Here is a 19,926-nt window from a genome sequence, read left to right on the forward strand (position 1 = left end):
ACACTTTGTGGCTGAATTTGGGACTACATAGACTCTCCATCAATGTTTTTGATGTGCAGGACTAAATCAATGCAATGCTGAGAAAGATTAAGTTATTCAAAACCAATGTTAAGACAGGTGGTGTTTCAGCTTTCCCCAATTTGGAGAGTTTCCTGTGTGACAATGACCTGAACCTCGTTGATGGAGGCAGGGACAACATCGTTGCGCACCTTGTTTCTCAGAGACAACAATTCAGTGAATATTTTCCAGCGATCACAGAAACTGGATCAGAAACCCATTTGGCACTGAAGCATATGCCATTCCTGGGGGCTTCACAGTAAGCAAACATGGGAGATTAATAGATCTATCTTGTGACCAGACATTGAAGTCTGTTTTAAGAAGTCAGATATTGTTGGAATTTTGTATACAGTGGTACAGCGATGCACTTTCAGACAAGGTTGTTCTCTTTTTATTTCCATTTGGGACCACATATCTGTGCGAGGAAGGCTTCTCTTCACTCGCTTTCATAAAGTGTAAATACAGATGCAGGCTGGGTGCTACACCAAATCTGAGGCTAAAGCTGACCTCAAATGACCCAAACATCACAGGATTCTGTTAACGGAGCCATGCGCACCATTCTCATTAGGCATGTAGGTAGGCTAAGTTGTCAATAACCACCAAATTTTAACATTTCTATTTTGATTGTTGGCATAGAGCTGTTATTGTTCATTTCTTTACTTGCTGTGTGTATGAATGCAGTGTAGTTGATATCCTCAATGTAGTACAGTCAGTTCTCCTTTCTTGCTTTCATGTGTGTTTGCAGTATTTTCATTGCAGTACAATTGCTAGCCCCCTTTGCTGTGTTTTAATAATCTCACTGAGTGTTTAAGTGCAGTGCAGTTATTATTGTCACTTTAATGGTTGTTTCAGTCAAGTACAGTTATGACTGTGGATGACAGTCAATAATAAATACTATTCATATTAGGAAACAAATCCTGTGTGTAAACTATATACAGTATGTAGTTAAATAGGCCTATGCTACTCTATTTAAATGGCAGTCATAATGGTGGTACTTGAAGAGCTAAATATTTTCTAAGGAAGTACTCATTGTGGAAAGTTTGAGAACGAGTGATGTAAAACAGAATCTTCCATTGTCTATTTGAAATATACATTCTGTTCAAATTAAGTGTAATTTAAAAAAAAATACCTTACAAGGTTTGGCTCTTACACTTATCTAGAAATGAATGTAAGAGGAAAGGAAATATGTAAGCATTGCTCAGATAGCATAGAGTGAACTTGTATGCACTCAGCATTTTACAGTATTTTACACCAGGAAACAGCCTTACCTAATGTGCATCACCTGCTCATTACACTGATTCAATATTTCCCTGACACTATAATTTATCGGCAAAGCTTCAGACCTACTCTCCATCATGGTCCACAGCAGCCAACAATTTTACCTTGAGACTTAAGCCGATTTGAACTATTCTTATGTTTAAGAAATTTGATACAGGGTTATCCTCAACCGATAACTAACAACAGGATATCAGTCAACGCCATTTTTACATCACTTGAATTAATATTTGTTATCTTTGAAAGTTATTAAGCCACTCCAAACCTACTTGGGCTACATTTTTAATTATGTGATGTTTTAAATTACTGTTAAAAAGCATACGCATTTAATATAGTCTACTAATTCATGTAATTGCTTTCTATTATTACTTTTAAATATGACTTACTGTTACAAAAATATTTAATAAACAAAACATGATAACTGACGAGTATACATAATGTGACATCATTACCGTGACAGCATAAATGTCATACGCATTCTAATTGTACAAATTAGTGCATAAATTAAAAGAAACAAAAAACCCTCACATTATTTTTGTTACAATATCTCTGGTTATGATTTTTTTTTGTTCTTTGACTTTGATTTAAGTCTTGCTCTTTTTCTTAGACAATATTCCAGTTACTGACTGTTTCGCTATGCTTGTCATTCTTCATTTTTGTTTCACTTACTAGCCTTTGTTAATTTTATTTCTTCCCTTCTGGTTATTACAATCACCATTCTCTGATTCCATAAACCACTGTTGTCCTGTGCAGTCAGTACAATACTATATAATAATAATCTATATAATAAAAGCCCGGCGCGGTGTCCGGGTCCGCGTTCCTTTTGGCTGTATAGCCGCCCCGTAGAAAAGCCCCAGTCCATCCCCCCTCAGAATTCCTGCTTACCCCCTCCGTTCTTTCCCCTTTACTTTTATTTTTCCTGTTCCCGAAAATCTTTTTAAAACAAAAGTAAAGAAATAGACAGAGCGTCATATTAACGTCTTCTCCCCTCTGCCTATTAAATAATCAAGAAAATGAAATAAAAAAATCAAGAAAGAAACAGAAACCACAACCTACCCTCACAGCGTCCACTGCGCTTCTGGCGTTACAGCCAAACACGTGGTGTATGCAGGTTATGAAGTGTGACGCTAATTAACGCCCGTACTACAACAGATTATATTGTTCATATACTATTAACTATTTACAGGGATCAACTCTTTTGGGGAAGTTCATAACAAAAAAAAAATTAAATTATAAATAAAATTTGCACTTTAGTATTTCGAGCCCCGCGTCTGAGTCGGATGGTTCCCCTGGTCACCAATTCGTGTGTTTCACTATGCCCACTATGCCTTTCCGTCTTCAGCTACCCATGTGCACTTGTACGGAGGAGACCTTACGGAACAATGCCGAAACGAAACGCAACTAAACCTGCTGCTGCGAGAGGACACATTACAGCGTGATCACGAAGCAAAGAGGCAAAGGCGTGACAGTCGCTCGCAAGAAACGGACACTCAGCATTCACACAGATTAGCTCAACAACACGTCTCTGCTGCACAACGAAAGGCAACTGAAACCCCTACAGACAGAGAAGACAGATTACGCCGTGATCGCGAAAGAAAGAGGCAAAAGCGTGCCAATGAGACACCCGACGAGAGGTCCTTACAATTGAGTCCTTTAACTGTGGTCATCCAACGCGCAGCGTAGCGCGCTCCAAGTTGCTAGTAATAATAATAATAATAATAATTCTTCACATTTATATGGTATTTTTTCACTAATCAAAGCACTTCTCATAGTGAGTTGGGAGCCACTTCAACTGCCACTAATATGTAGCATCCCCCTGGATGATGAGACAGCCGCCATTTTTGTGCCAATACGCTCATCACACATTAGCTGTTAGGTGGTAAAGTGGTGAGAGACAGTTAGCCAATTAAAGACAGGGAATGATTAGGGGGGCAGAATGACCAGGCCATGGAGGGCAATTCATCCTGGACATTGGTATACACCCTGCCTTTATAAAGGTTGCCCAGGGATCTTTTATGACCAGAGAGAGTCAGGAACTCAGTTTTACATCTCATCCAGAGGATTGGGACATTTTTACAGCACAGTGTCCCAAACACTGCAGTGGGATCCACATTTAGACAACAGGTTAAGCACCTCCTGCTGGCCTCATCAACACCTTTTTCAGAAGCAACCCAATATTTTCCTAAATCATCACCTATCCAAGTACTGGCCAGGCCTGAACATGCTTAGCTTCAGGTGGATGATCTGTTCTGAAGTGCATGTGGTTATGACAACTAGTTATTTGACATTGTCTTTTTTTCTATACAAATTGATTAATGGGCACTGGAACAATGTGTTAATTTAATACTAAAGTGTGAGTTTGTTTAAACAGCCAAATGTATAATAACCTACGATCACGTCCATCCTTGGCCCTCATCTCTTCTAAACCAGGCCCCTGTACTTATAGCTGCACCACTGACTGTACACACTGTCTAACCTAAAAATGCTTTAATCTATGAAGATGTTATCATCATTGCACTGTGAGAGCCACTGAAATTTGGATTTGTTTATCTATCCATTATCATACCTGCTAAATCCAATTTTATGATTATGGAGTCCAAAGCCTGTTGTGACAAAACAAAGCAATCAAACCATAAATGGGCTCCAGTCTATTAGTACAGCACATTCTTGCAAGCAGTTACAGTCACTCATATTGTATTCTAAGGTTCAAGGTTTTTATTTAGTATTGTTTACACAAGAAAACATGAAATTTACCTTCTCAGTTGTGTGCAGTAACAGACAGAACAAATACAGCCAAGACATGTTAAAACGTACCCAGAAATCCTACAATATTTACATAATTTGAAACAAGATTCTTTACTAACTGCTTCTTGCAGTTTGATAGTGCATTTGTACCTAAAATGGTTACAAGACACATATGAAGAACTTAACACTTCTGGAATTTTATATTATCTCTGAAATGTTGAACCTGATTTCCTGATTAAGTTCTGCATGCAATGGGTGTCTGCCTTCAGTTATGATGATTTACAGTTTTTTCACCATTGCCCTCTGACACATAACTTGCAAAACTATGTATGTCACTCTCCATTACTTAAGCTACATGTTTGGAGCTTTTTAAGGTTGGAATTGTCAGACTCTAAACCAGGAAATGAAACTGAGGTGATGACAAACTCGATCACACTGCAATAAAATGGCAACAAGATGTCCTTGTCTATTATAAGTTGTCTGAATTTATAGAAGAGAAATAAACATTTATTGTGTTTAGATTATACAGTTTTTGTGTTAATATTACAATTACTGTATATATCTCAGTATTTAATTTCAGTCTTCAGTACTTCTACTTACTCCCTAAGAACAATGAGGGGTGAACACGAAGAGTCACGTTAAAATCATTTTTCAATCTTTTTGACATTCAGAGTAAGATAGTTCCTATTGCACCAAATTTATAAACAGTCCACTTGGTGGACTTGATGAAGTTTGGCTTTCATCTACACAGATATCAGCATGGAGTCATCAGCATACTTGATAATGAAACAATGGTTCTAGTTCTGTCTCAGGTCACTTATGTACTGTGTAAGTAATAATGAAGATAAACCACGGCCTTGCTGACCCCTGTATTTGAGTGAATGACTGTTAATGTCATAAATCACTGCATCCATTATTCCTTTGGGATTATGGGTTGAAAGCTGAGAAAACCCGTGCAAACAAAGGGAGAACATGAAAAAGTCTCATAGATTTTCACCAAACAGGGATTCCAATTGAGTCACCCATAGCTGAGAGATAGCAGTGCACCCTGACTCTTGCACAATCGTACCATTTTATTCCATCCATCCATTTTCTAACCCGCTGAATCCGAATACAGGGTCATGGGGGTCTGCTGGAGCCAATCCCAGCCAACACAGGGCACAAGGCAGGAACCAATCCTTGGCAGGGTGCCAACCCACCGCAGTACCATTTTATTGCACTTTTTAAATGGTGGTTATACTATATCTCACTTTGTCAAAGACTGGAGTAGATGTAATATGCATTTAGTTCAGGTGATTAAGGTATAGAGATCATTTAAAGTTGCCCTTTAACCTAACATGCCCATCTTTGACATGTGGAAGAAAAGTAGCAACACTCACAAGTAGAAATATCTAGTGAGCCACCACACAGCAAAAACACTCCATTTCTTTTTTGCATCAAAAAGCTGCATGATAGAAGCTTTTTCAAACAGTATCATTTATTCACTATAAAATAGTGTTTATTGTGATTGATAAGCTCATTAAATTAGGAAAGTATATTCATTCAAGTTTAACTTCAACTTTATTGTTGTATGTACTCAGTACAATGAAAATCTTATTCTGCAAGTCCTCCAGCAGTAAACAGGAATACAAGGCAACAGACATGAATACACAACAGTAAACTAAAACACTCAGGCGCAAAAGAAATGAAAAAACAAACAGAAGCAAGAGTGCATGTGCAAATAAATAAATGATTCAGTGTAAGCTCTGCAGGTATATGGTCTGAAGGTGGCCTTCCATCCTCCATACACAAGCTAGCCTGCAGTGTTGACAGAAGGGCTAGTGGATGGGTTTTATTTACAAGCCTGATGGCACAAAAGAGAAAACTGTCTTTCAGCTCGGCTGTTCTGGCTGCTAGCCTCTCCCTGATGGTAGCAGCATGAAAAGTCCATGATGTGGGTGGGTTGTGTCCTTAATAATGTTATCAGGAGAACTCTGGTGCTATAGATGTCCTCTAGTTCATGGAGTTTTGTTCCAAAGATATTTTGTGATGATTCTGCCACCCGCTGTAGAGCCTTGCTGCAACCAGACTGTGATGGAGTAGGTGAGGATGCTCTCAATTGTGCATCTCTAGAAGCTGCTGAGCATAGTGCTTGGCATGTCAAACCTCCTCAGCTTTCCCCATCAGGTCAGTGATGTGGTAGCTCCAAGTGATATCCTCAGAGATAGTAATACCAAGAAATGTAAATGTGGCCACTCTCTCTCCACCTCAGTCTCTCCAATATGCAGTGGTGGGTGCTGACCTCTCTTCCTCTGTGTGTCAATAATCATCTGCTTCATTTTGCTGGTGTTAAGAAAGAGATTACTGTCCTGACACCACTTCATAAGGCCAGCCACCTCCATCCTGTATGCTGAACTCATAGGAAATGGCATACATGTTATCAGAACCACATCTAGTTTATTTTTCCATTACAGATTAGAAAAAAACAAATAACATCAGTGGCTTTGCTTAAGTGGTTAATCTGCAGGAAGTCAAAGAAAAAAAACATTTTTTATACATTCCTTTTAATTTTGTTAGATTAGCTCTGAAAAATTTGAAGTCCCTGTGTTCAATAATACAGCTGATGCAATGGGGTCCAACTCATAAAACAGAACTACTAAGATAACTAAGAGACAAACAATTATGTACAGCAGCCCAATGGTGCATAGAATGAGTTACAGCGCATTTCAAAATGAAAGTGTTCATTTCCTCTTTTTAACGTATAAAGCTTTAAATGGCCAAGATTCCGGTCTGCTTAATCAAATAACAGTGGGAGGTTGAGCTTTTAGTTATGGGGTCCCAAAGTTATGGAATGGTCTGCCTGCTATTATAAGAGGAGCCCCTTCAGTCCCAGCTTTTATATCCCAGCTGAAGTCTCACTGCTTTAGCTTAGCATACCCTGACTAGAGCTGCTGATTAACTGTGCATACTGCATCTTTGTTGTTACTCATTAGTACTAAAATATAAGTAATGCAATATTTATTAACTGTTTCTACCACTCACTTATTCTGTTTCTCTTCTCAGTGCCCTCATGTGGCACTTGATGCCACTGCTGTACTGCCAAGTTGTTTGCCTGACTATGGAAAATTCATCTCAAATAAAGGGACACTGGAGTCAATGGGTAGAATAGAATCAGACTGGCCGGCCCAGCACTGACTTAGCTGTAGAATGACTACTAGGGGGGAGGCAGCTAGTTGGCTGAGATGTCCATGTCTATGACTTTGTCTGGCTTGTCTGACTTGTTTCTACATTCTGGCTATGGTTCTACAATTAGTTGATGGGCCTACATTTCTGTTTTTCATTTATGTTAATTAGTTTGTACTTTGTTTTTGATGTATTTTAACAAATCTATATTTTCATATGTGGCAGTTTTGTATTTACTGAGTGGTTTAACCTTCTTGCATTGAGAGTTGTGTTGTATTTCTAAGGTGGCAATTATATATTTTAATATATATTATACAGTAATCCCTCCTCGATCGCGGGGATTGCGTTCCAGACCACCCCGTGATAGGTGAAAATCCGCGAAGTAGAAACCATATGTTTGTATGGTTATTTTTATATATTTTAAGCCCTTATAAACTCTCCCACACTGTTTATAAATATTCCCTGCACAGTTATACAGCATAATCACTTTGTATTCTCTTAGATATTAGGTAAGATTCATTGAAATTATGTATGTAAACACACTGTTTATATACAGTAAAACCTAAATATTATTTTAAAGATATTGAGTGTCTCCGATATCACATATGTTACAGCCATTACGATAGACAGGCCACCAGCAATCAATACGTACAATGTAAGAAAAATTGTATACAGTAAATGTATACAGTAAACTAAGTACTGTAAGAAGAAAATTAATTATGGTTACTCACCAACAATGACACGATGACTTGTCCAATAACAAGAGTTTAATTTTACTGCACAACAAATGAGAGCATTACAGCCCTTCTAAAGGAGCCACTTCAGGCGATTGTGTAGCACTGCCGTTGTTCTTCTTCTGGCAGTCTTCAATCCAAATCCCTAAAGCAGATTCCATCCAGACTACTGCCTTATTACATCCACTTACAACTCGTTTTGCACCCTGGTTAAAAGGACACTGCGGCCGTAGATCTTATATTCCTTTCCTACTTTTTAAATAAAAAGAATCGTAGCCTTATTGATGCTGTAATGGCGGTGTAGTTTTTCCCTAATCCCCAATCGTTAACATCTTCCGTTGGCGCTTGGGCACGGCCCCTGAAGCAGTAGCAGGAGCAGATCGTTTTGGAGCTATAATGAAGGGCATGACTACGCACAAAGATAAACACAAAAGAGCACAAAAGTTAACTCTTTACACAGCGAAACACGTCGATGCTGAATGAGTGAGACGAGACTTCCTGGTTAACACGGCATTCAGCACACAGGAACTTACCGGCGTGCTCTGATTGGTTAGCTTCTCAGTCAGCCGCCAATAGCGTCCCTTGTATGAAATCAACTGGGCAAACCAACTGAGGAAGCATGTACAGGAAGTAAAAAAACCCATTGTCCGCAGAACCCGTGAAGCAGTGAAAAATCTGTGTTATATATTTAGTTATGCTTACATATAAAATCTGCGATAGAGTGAAGCCACGAAAGTCGAAGCGCGATATAACGAGGGATTACTGTATTATAATTAGAATTTTTAAGTCGTGTTGACAAATAATAGTGATAACCGAATGTAATTGCATATGTTTGTAGTCTGTATTAAATAAGTGTTTTATTAACAGCACTTTACAATGGAGTTAAAATGGAGTACAAGTAGCCTTGTGGTGCTCAATGGCTTTTACACACAGCAGTTTCCAACTCCAGTGATGTGAAAATGGCATTGACTCATGTCCATTAGTGATGGCAGATCTGACTGATAGGCAAGAGTTTGTTAGTCTTGGCAACAGCAGATCCAGCTTAGCGCCAATCACACAAGGAGTTCCTCAGGGCTCTGTCCTCGGCCCTCTTCTCTTCTGTATTTGTATGCTTCCCCTTGGCCATATTATTCGCAGCTATGGAATGGGTTATCATTTTTATGCAGATGGCACTCAACTCTTTTCCAATGTCAAAAGTGCAACTTCATCAGAGTTTTCTCAGCTCACAACTTTCCTCAGTGAAATTAAAACCTGGATGGAGCAGAACTCTCTAAAATAATATTGCAACAAAACTGAGCTCCTGCAAATTGGCACTAAAGCGCTACTTAAGAAAATGAGCTCCTTTTCAGTCACTTTTGACGGTGATCTCATCAGACCTTCTTCTGATGAAAGGAATCTTGGTGTCATTTTTGATTCTGCCCACATAAATCACATTAAGAAACTTTCTTACTTTCACCTCCGTAACATATCCCGTGTTCGCTCCTTCCTCTCCTTTTCTAATTCTGAGAAACTTGTCCATGCTTTTATCACATCCCACATCGATTATTGTAACTCACTGCTGGCAGGTGCCCCTTCTAATCTTATATCAGAGCTCCAGTTGATTCAAAACTCTGCTGCAAGAGTCCTTACTCGAACCAGCAACAGTGAGCACATCACACCCATCCTGCTTCGCCTTCACTGGCTCCCTGTGTCTTACAGGATTGAATATAAAATTCTATTAAAAACCTGCAAAGCTTTAAATTGCCTTGCACCAGACTAATTCAGTGACCTTCTAAATCATTATGCTCCTGTTCACCTACTACGGTCCTCTGATTCTGGTAATCTTGTTGTGCCTCACACTAACCTGCACTCTATGGGTGACAGGGCCTTCAGTGCCATAGCACCCAGACTTTGAAATGACATCCCGAAATGAATTAGATCAGCTGACTCCATTCATTCTTTTAAAAAACAACTTAAAACTCATCTATTTAGGAAGGCTTTTCACTTAACTTAACATTCTGCCCTTTCTTTCAGTTTACCTCTCTGTCTAGGTGCTCAGGATAATTTGTGTGTCTGTTATATCACATATATATATTCGTTAGGTTTTTCTTTTAGTATTGAATTTAGTATTTTACTCTGCTTTATTGTTCTTTATTCTACTTTATTATTTGTTATCTGCTTCATTGTTCTATTCAGGAAAACATTTGTATCCAATATTACATACACCCTGCTGTTTTTTTTTCTAAGACTCTGTGAAGCGTCTTGAGCATGGGAAAGGCACTTTATAAATAAAATGAATTATTATTATTATTATTAGTGATCTAACTGTTGTTCAGATTTCTTAAACATACCATTTTTCAAAGTACAGTATACCAAATAAACTAATACCCAATAACGGGCAAATGAAAGAATCCATTAATACAAAATGACCAATACTAGCATAAAATCACTATTAATATTACCGTAAATGAGAAATTCAACTTAAATAAATTCACCATATTGCTATTAAAATTGGTTAAAGCAGAGTAATTTGTTAAACTTATATAAATAAGTACGATCTTGGAAAGGAATTAATTCATCATATAACAGGAATACAAAAGATGAGCATTGTCTTAAATTTTTTAAATCCAGTCTGAAGATACTGTACATGAAAGCAAAAGCAGGTCTACTGTATGCTTTACCGCTAAATACTGTATATACTCATGTTTATCTCACAGATAAGGATTTATTTTTTTGTAGAATTTCCAGTATTTTTTAATGTCGGTCATATAAATCGAATACGGAAAACTCACGCAATTGGTCCAAGAGATTATGATATGCTAACAACCTCCTGAGAGAGTAACCACGGAGCACACTGCCTTTTTTTTCTATGTATTGTGCCTATGTGACCACACGGCAATACCTGAACTATTCTGAAGTGATGTTTGCACCATTTTGTGCTTTTTGTGTCTCACATCCTCATACACCTTTATCATATGAGCATCCCTTATCTACGATGGAGCATTCAATCAGAAGAAAATATGAAGCTGGCTTTAAATTAAAAGTCATTGAAGTGGCGAAAGAAATTGGTAACTGCGCTGCTGCAACAAAATTCGATGTGTCTGAGAAACTGATGTGACATTGAAGGAGGCAAGAAGATGTGAAAAAAAAAATTAAGTGTCGTATTTTTGAACTGTCGTATAAGTTGGGGGTCTGATTTTATGATTGATTTTTCGGGTTTCAAGACCTGACTTATATGCAAGTGTATACAGTAACTCTTTCAGTGCGGCGCAAACTATAATTCTGTCCTGTCCTTACTATTAATGGCCTGTGTGGTCCTCTTTGCATTACTAGCAGCTCCGATCTTCTGCGGTTCAATTTCTAAACCTGTGTTTTGTTTAGATCTGTTATGGACCTGCACCTTTCTCATGTGTTTCATTAATTCAAATACGGTTCAAATACAAGTTGATAATGTTGGTAATTTACAATAATAATGTGCAGATAATATCAGTTCAATCAATGCAGTCCTACATATTCTCACATAATTGCTTTCCCTTTCCCTTTTATTCCCGAAAAGTGACTTTAATGGTTAATTTACCTACAGCACCAGGAGAAGGTGCTCCTGGGTAAGCTGCTTGGGTGTGTGCGCTCTCACTAGCGTCTGACTCAATTCCGTTGGGTATCCGAGTGGCTGTCACATGAGTAAAAGAGGAAAATATACAAAATATACAAGCAGAAGTAACTGCTCTGAAGGTAAAATCAAATCAGTAGACTAATTAGTAGTTGTAGTTGCAGAAAGTTTTAAGATGGATGAGTTTGCAAATTTGCCATTGCTATCCGATGGGAGATTTTGAAATTTCAAAACTTTGTACAGTCTGAACTGTTCAAGATATCTGAATGAAAATTAAACTGTTTCAACCAATTTTCTTGAAGAATAAGCATGCCACATTACAACAGGATTAGTCCACGGGACTCCTAGTTGACTAACCAAGAGAGACAGACCAACAGACAGACGTGGCTACCGTTATACTGTAGGTGCTTCAGTCATTATATACAAATGCACCTAAAATAGCCAAACAGCCACTAAAATTAGTGTTTGACGCTCATAGCATACCCTAGAAAAAGACTGGGTAAGGTGGAAAAAAGATTTCAGAGTTAGCAATCACCATGTGGCTAACTACCTGCTATCTGACTCCCAGCCAATAGCCCAATGGACGGTCTTTGTTTATACTGGAGCAACATGAATAGTACATCCAATAGCACAAGCAGGAATAAAGTAAAGGAATAAGTTGTAAATAACTTGTAAATAACCTATGGTACAGAGGTAGTTTAAGAGCAGTCGTTCATGGTGATAACAATCTCTGCTGAACAGAGTTAAAAGGAAAGGCTGAGATGAAAGAGACAATGGAAAAATGGGGGACGATTCTAAAACATATGGAGAAAAGTACCAGCGTAATTTATAAAGCAAAGACAGTACTAAAGATTAGCAGCCGTTCCCACTTACAAGGGTTGAGGTACAAACAATGTAAACTGAATATATTGAGGGTTAAGAAAAGGTAAGTGTGGATGACAGATCATGCTTCCAAAGGCTTTTGGATTGTTTTTTACATAACACAGTGCCCAGGAGACATGGCCGCACAAAATGTTTCAAAGTTTAGGAGTAACTATTTAAAAAATTTGACAAACTTTTGTAAATGGCTGTTTTTGAAATTTCAGAACAACATGCTTTATTCAAGATATCACAATGCAAATTGCTCTTTTCAGACATATTTCCTGGAAGAATAAGTGTACCAAATTTCAACTAAATTGACCTGCTGAGTTGAAAAGATGAAAAGGCCACAGTCCAGGGAATCCAATGAATTTTTCGATCCCCACCTACACACACACAAATGTGCTCATGAACCTAAATACATTTCCTAAGTAATATGAAGCCTCTATCATTTTTCTTTTCTCAAAGCCTTTGATAGCCTTTGCACTAAAGTGTCAGTTTTAAAAGCTTGCCAATTTATCAGAGATGTATTTTAATAATCTCCAATACCTATTTGTTATGAATGTGTAGCTCAGTAACTGTAGTCTGGAATGACAGATTACTAAGATCACATCAAAATCCAATTACACTTTGTCAGTTTCGGGTTCTTATTCAATTGTTGAAAGCCTGGCTGCTTATAAAGTGACAGAGACTATGCCATTTTTCTCTATAGTTTCTCTTTCGAATGCTAACCTTTTACCTAATGATTGTGTGGCCTTTGGTTTCTCTGTTAGAATAAAGGGTAGCTTTCACATCTCCTCTCCTCTCCTTTCAGCCTGTTGTAAGAGTCAAGGAACGCTGCAATGATGACTATGTGAATGTCGACAAAGAGCTCCGCAAAGAAGACGACGACTATGTAAATATGGTTTCCCCTGATGGAGAAAGGCCTGAATCAAAAGGGAGCCCAAAGCTCACATGTGACTATGTGAATGTTGAGCCACTTGACAGCTCAGAAAGTGAGGAAGAGGAGGAGGAGAAGAAGGAGGAGGTGGATAAAGAGCCAGAGAGCAGTGACCTAAATCCCAGTAGAAGATTATATAAACTGCAGAAGAGCCAACAAAGTGACAGTAGTGACAGTGAGGGTGACACAGTTGAGTACACCCAGATTGTTTTTCACTAGTTAATCTTAAATATAGAAACAGCCAATATAGACATTTAGATTTGTTATACATGAATTTAAAAAGCAGCAAATGCTGGGGTTTGCCTGTTATAGCAGTGACACCAGGAGCAGATGGACAATTGCTGAATTAAAGGTACTGTCCTTCAAAAACTGATGGAAGTTTTCTTCATTGTAATGTTGTGATGAAGAAGCTGGAATTCCCAAAGGTGCCAAAGTTATTTTTTATTCTGAGTATGGCTACCAAACTGACTTTCTTTGTCCTGTTTTGCACAAATAATTAAATATTTTTAAACATTCCTTCTGCTCGGAACAGTCCAGCTGTGCATTTTCCAACCCTCTAGTACAAGGCATCCAGACATCTAGCAATAGTATTAGATGCAAAGCTAGAGCCAGCTCTGAATAGGATACTAGGGCATCACAGGTCGACTTTAATTTGGCCCAGTTCAGAGTGGGCAATTAACAGGTATAAGAAAAGTGGAATAGTCACAACAAATCAAGCAAATATCTAGAGAGTGGGCACACTTTGCATTAATCTGAACTGAACGTATACCTTAGATCTATGACACAGCCATTCTATCTCCTGTGCCAACATGCTGCCCATTAATGGTTTGTGAATACAGTGCCTTCAGAAAGTGTTCAGATCCCTTTATGCTGCAGCCTTAGGCTAAATTCAATTACATTCAATTATTCCCAAAAGCAACCGACACTGAATATTCCAGAATGAAAAAAATCTAAAACAGATTTTTAGCAATTTTCACATTTTTTTTCATTAAAAACTAGGGGGCTGAGCCCCCTACTCACTTTGCTTGCCCATCCCACAACCCCCACCCTGGGGGCATGCTTCACGCCCTGCCACTTTGCGTCTCGGCCGCTCGTGTTGTGAAGAGGGGGGCTGAACGCATGCTAAGGAGATGCGAATGGATCAGCTTCTGGCTTGCTGCTAGCTGTTACCGAACTGCGTGATCTGTATGTCGCACTGCACGTCAACCATTTAAAAGTCTGTACAGCAGCTGCTGCTGCCATGATGCGTGATCTGCATGTTGGGCTGCACGACGATCATTTAAAAGCCTGTACAGCAGCCGTCCTTTTGTCTGACTTCCTTGTCTCACAGGACGTTAAAGTGTCTCAGAGAAATTGTTTCTAAGTAGGGTGTAACGTGCAAGAAGTCTCGCAGGACTTCAAACTGTCTCTCCGAGATGATCATGTCTCGACCCAAGAGCTTTAGATAGATGGAAATGACTCAAGGTTACAGAACATTTGCTATGGCACTTGAAATTTGTTTCAGGAGCATCCCATTATTTTGATCCTCACTGAGATGCTCTAGACCAGGGGTCCTCAATCACAGTCCTGGAGAGCCGCAATGGCTGCAGATTTTTATTCCAACTATACCTAATTAGGAGATGGTCCATGCTGATAATGAAACTTAGTATTTAACTATTTAGCTTGTTAATGCTTGCATTCATCCAAGAGCAATTTAATTGCACTGTAGAGTTTCCTTCTGTAAGAACATTATCCATGTGTTTCGCGGAGCAGAATAGATTTAAACTTAATGGCCCTTCCAATTCCCCTCTCATTCATTTTTTATCACAGATACTTCATGGTAAGCATGTTAATTGGAGAGCTGCTGGTTTATTGGTTATCTGCATCTCATTATTAACTAATGTCTGATTATGAAAACAGCCAACAATTAAAACTTAAATGCAGCTGCTAAAATCTAAAATAGGCATTTAAGGGTTCTGAATAGTAACAGGCATGACAACTAAACTTACGCCCAAAAAACATATGGCTTTAGTATTAAATAAAAGGGTTTTAATCAAAAAATTGGTTAAAGTCGACCTGCAGCCATAGCAGACCTCCAGGACTGTAATTGAGGACCTCTGATCTACAAAGTAACTAAAATTTGCCTTTGATGAATAAAGGGACTAACAAGACATGGGGTTAAACACCAACTTTCATTATCAGCAACCACTGAGTTCTAATTAGGACACTGGCTAGAATGAAAACCCGTAGCCACTGCGGCCCTCCAGCACCGTGATTGAGGACCCCTTCACTGAGAGTCTTCGTGTGGTCAATCGAGTTGAATACACATAATTAGGAAAGGGACACATCTGTCTATGAAAGGTTCCACAGCTGACAACGTGTATCAGAGCGAAACCCAAGCCATGAGGTCAAAGGAACTGCCGGCAGAGCTTAGACACAAGATTATGTGGAGGCACAGATCTGGGGAAAGCTACAAAAATAATACTGCAGCACCTCCAAAATTCTTAAACAGAGAAAACTTTTATATAATCACAACTCTTCCTTGAGCTGGCTGTCTGGCCAAACTGAGCATTCAGAGGAGAGAAATGACCAAGAACCCAGTGGTCACTCAGGATGAGCTCCAGAGAACTAGTGTGGTCTTTATGGTGACACATGAAAGGCCACTTGGAGTTTGTAAAAAGTTACCTAAAGGACTATCATCAGAGTGTGAGAAACATAATTCTCTGGTGTGATGAAACCAAAATGGAACTGTTTGGCCTAAACTCTAAGTGTCATGTAAGGAGGAAACCAGGTATTGTTCATCACCTGCACAATACCATTCCAATGATCAAGCATGGTGCAGGGCAGCATCACGATCTGGGGTTGTTTTTCCACAGCAAGGACTAGGAGACTATACAGGGTTGTGGGAAAGCTGAACAGAACAAAGTATTGAGATATCCTTAATGAGAGTGCCCTGGACCTCATTTTGGGTCAGTGGTTCACCATTTAACAGGACAATGATCATAAGCACAGACAACACAAAGCGGCCTAGCCAGAGCCTGGACTTGAACATCTCTGGAAAGACCTGAAAATAACTGTCCACTGACAATCTCCATTTAACCTGACAAAGCTTGAGAGGAAACGTAGAGATAGTAGATGTATGTAGGTTGTTAAATCATACTCAAGAAGACTTCAGGCCATAATGTCTTCCAATGGTGTTTTACTGAAGTACTGAGTAAAGGGTCTGAATACTTGTGTCAAAGTGATGTATCGTTTTTTTTATTTTTAGTATATTTGCACAAATTTAAAAATCTTGTTTTCACTCTATCATTCTAGGGCATTAAGTGTTGTTTGATGCGGGAATAAATGAACTTAAACAGTTTTAAGATAAGGCTGCAACATAACAAAATTTGAAAAAGGGAATACTTTTTGAAGGCACTGTAGATTAAAACATTTTAAATGTTCTTTAACTGATGTAGAGACAGCACCTGCTAGTTCTGACTAAGTGAGGAACCCAAACTGGCAGAGGTTTTATGCCCTGTCATTGTAAGTAGTGTTTTGAAAATTACTCCTCAGTGGCAGGCTGTGGAGGATCTGGCAGGTAGCCAGTAAAACTGTCGTAAAATGGCAGATGGCTGAAGGCAGATACCCCTAGGAATTTAAGGAACTGTCTTAAAGTGAGGCCAGTGACTGTAAGCCTGGATCTTTAAGGGTAGATTAGAGCTAAGTGAATAGAAACTACCCTGACCTGCTGGCCCCATACATGCAGTTGATCTGACTCCAGGGGTGAGATCTATGCTGGGGCAGACGTAAAGTGCATGATTATTATCAGAATGTAATATGCATTATTATTTGGATGGTCCAAAGTAATAGTAGTAGTAGAAATAACTGTCTTGTATACAGAGTGCAGTTAAATTCTTATTTTCATCTCTGACCAACATGCAGCAATTGACTATTATAAACATAAAGATGGCCAGGAGATGACAGAGAGAGTACTTAATGTGGTAGGAATTTGGGAAGATTGCTCCACTAGGCACACAAGGCTAAGGCAGACTGTAATTAGGGCCAATAGGGAAGCAGAATTTTTCTTTTATTGTTCATGTGATACTTTGCAGCCCCATTGTCCTCCTGTAGTATGGTTTAAATAAATGCAGAAATTCTTACAATTTTGGAGTCCTTTGGTTAGTTTTATTGCTGTTGTGAACAGATACTAAATCAGCACTCTTCTATATCTATAGACAGCAAATACTATTTACTATATATAGATATCAGAATCCGGTCATGGCTCAGGTTATAAGACCTGAGGTCAATATAGCATGTTACCATGTTGTAGCTCCACTGAGTCAACCACCACACACCACTAACCCCATCTTGGTGCGAGCTCTGCTCTATGGTCAAAGGAAGTTCATTTCAGTCCATTTGAAAATGTCACTTAAATCTGTTAAGGTACAGTAGGCCCCATGCCAGCAAACTCCACATGCTAGTTCCATCCATTAAGTCAGGGGTCACCAACTCCGCTCCTGGTGGACCACCGTGACTACAGGTTTTCATTCTTTTTTTTTTTATTTTATTTTATTTTTATTAATTTTATTACAATCCATACATAGCAATCAAGTTTTTACAAAAAGAAGAATTATGTTAAGAACAGATTGATCCCCACCCCTTGCAGGTTTTCATTCTAACCCTTTTCTTAATGAGTGGCCTGTTTTTGCTGCTAATTAACTTCTTTTGAACTAATTGTAATTGACTTGTTCTTGAAGACTCAGACCCCTTAATTTTTACTTTTCCTTAATTAACAGCCAAACAATAATGAGATACAAAATGAGCCAAAATAACTGGTGTCCATTATACAATATCTGAAAATAAAGAAAGATGAAGGTCTCAGGAATGTTGATCTGCTCAGGTCCACAAAACATTTTAACAGGGTACTTAGAAAGAGAAAATCAACAATTTCGGAAATGTCTGCTATTGCACCATGAAATTGAAGAAAGGGTTTAATTAATGACAAGAATCGGCACCTAATTAAGCAACTGGTTGGAGTGAAATTGGTTGGCGTTTCAGTCTTAGTTGGTCTTCTGTTGGCTCATTCACTTCACATTTCATTTCTGTTTGGGTGCCATTTAAGGAAAGAAATGAAGCAAATCAGAGGAACGATGCAAATGAAAAAAAGCAATTCAATCAAAATTAATTCACAACATGTTAATTAGCAGCATAAGCAGGGCACTCATTAAAGAAAAAAAGTTCTAGAATGAAAACCAGCAGCCACAGTGGTCCTCCAGGACCGGACTTGGCGACCCCTGCATTAAGTTATCTACTGCCCCCCAGTGGTGGTTTGCCATCCACATCTGAGGGACTTGTCTAAAGCTGACCCTTTGTTGACCTTACACTCATAAAATAGCTTTGCCTCTTTCATATTATTTCACATTTTACCAAAGGAATAAAATGGAATTCTATTCATTTGTAGCACCCTCACCCTTTTAATAAATTAAAAATTACTCTACCCGTAAAGAAGTTCACTTTTATGCATGGGCATTATAAAAATGATGCATATATCTTGAAGAAATTATCATTCATTAAGTTAAGAAAAGCTGTGTTGTTTTTATATGCTTTGCAAACAAGCTTGCCTTCAAAATGCAGTCTGCAAATTAATGAGGTGTAAATTATTCATAATCTTCTTCATCTGTACAGTACAGCATGGTGGTGTGGTTTCCAGTGAAATCTTTGTTGATCTCCAACTCGTCAGGAAGGAAGTGTAAGGTCAAAAAAAAAGATTGAAACAAAAATAGACTATTATGTAGAGGCTGGCAAACAGGAGCAGGTTCAGAAAGGCATTAAACGTTACACACTAGTCTGTATGTAATCTTTCATGATGAAGGTTACCACAAGTGCTTTGAACATAACACATGAAAGAAAATTGAGACTCACAGCCCATGCCATTTTATGAGCAACTGCTGGAGCATTTACCAATTTCAAATTCCCATTAGTGATGTCATCTGCATAAATAAGAATTCATATGTGAACATTTTTTCATAAATTTTTGCATAAATTGACTGCTGCTGGGACATGCGACTGCCCGAGGGAAAAGTGACATTGTGAGATCAGCTGTAAAAAGCAAGGGCCATATTTGGAGTTAGGAGGTGGACTCTACCAGAAGTTAAACTGGACAAGAAGAATCCACTAGTGGAGTAGTAACTCTGGTTTATACAGTAGGATAATCATCATCCATAAAGCAGCAGTCTCAGAGCTATTAAAGTAGTAGTACAGCAGTGCTGGTCATAGTAGTACTGGTATCGTTACTTAAACAGAGTACATGCATGTCGATCCAAAAAAACAGCATTATGTGGAGGGGACTTTAACTCTATAAATAACTGTACTTATGAAACCACAGGAAGACATGTACAGTATAATAAAATATAGTTCAAGGGACAGTCTGTTCACATTTGAGATTTTTCAAAAAAAAAAAAAAGACAAGGGTGTAGAAAATCTGGGGCACTCTTGAGAGATCCAAACCCATTATTAATGCCAATGAAGTCAAAGTCTCTTAAAAAAAAAATTATGACTTTATTAACAATGTAGATAACAGGTCTTGAAAATTTGTCTGGATTGTG

General features: G+C 38.5%; 1 protein-coding gene across 3 annotated transcripts in view; it reads left to right on the forward strand.

Moving 5' to 3' along the window:
- LOC120526140 (polymeric immunoglobulin receptor-like) overlaps positions 1-19,926 on the forward strand; it is a 182,678-nt gene that overhangs the window by 48,432 nt on the left and 114,320 nt on the right. For 2 of the 3 annotated variants that reach the window (XM_039749122.1, XM_039749125.1), the window contains exon 8: positions 13,235-15,041. The exons of the other annotated variant lie outside the window; for it this stretch is intronic. In XM_039749122.1, the coding sequence (XP_039605056.1) occupies positions 13,235-13,579 (345 nt within the window). In that variant the 3' untranslated portion in view covers positions 13,580-15,041. Of the gene's footprint in view, positions 1-13,234; positions 15,042-19,926 lie in introns of those variants that run through there. 3 annotated transcript variants of the gene reach the window in all.

The sequence above is a fragment of the Polypterus senegalus genome, chromosome 3 (genome assembly GCF_016835505.1).
Source record: "Polypterus senegalus isolate Bchr_013 chromosome 3, ASM1683550v1, whole genome shotgun sequence".
Lineage (NCBI taxonomy): Eukaryota > Metazoa > Chordata > Cladistia > Polypteriformes > Polypteridae > Polypterus > Polypterus senegalus.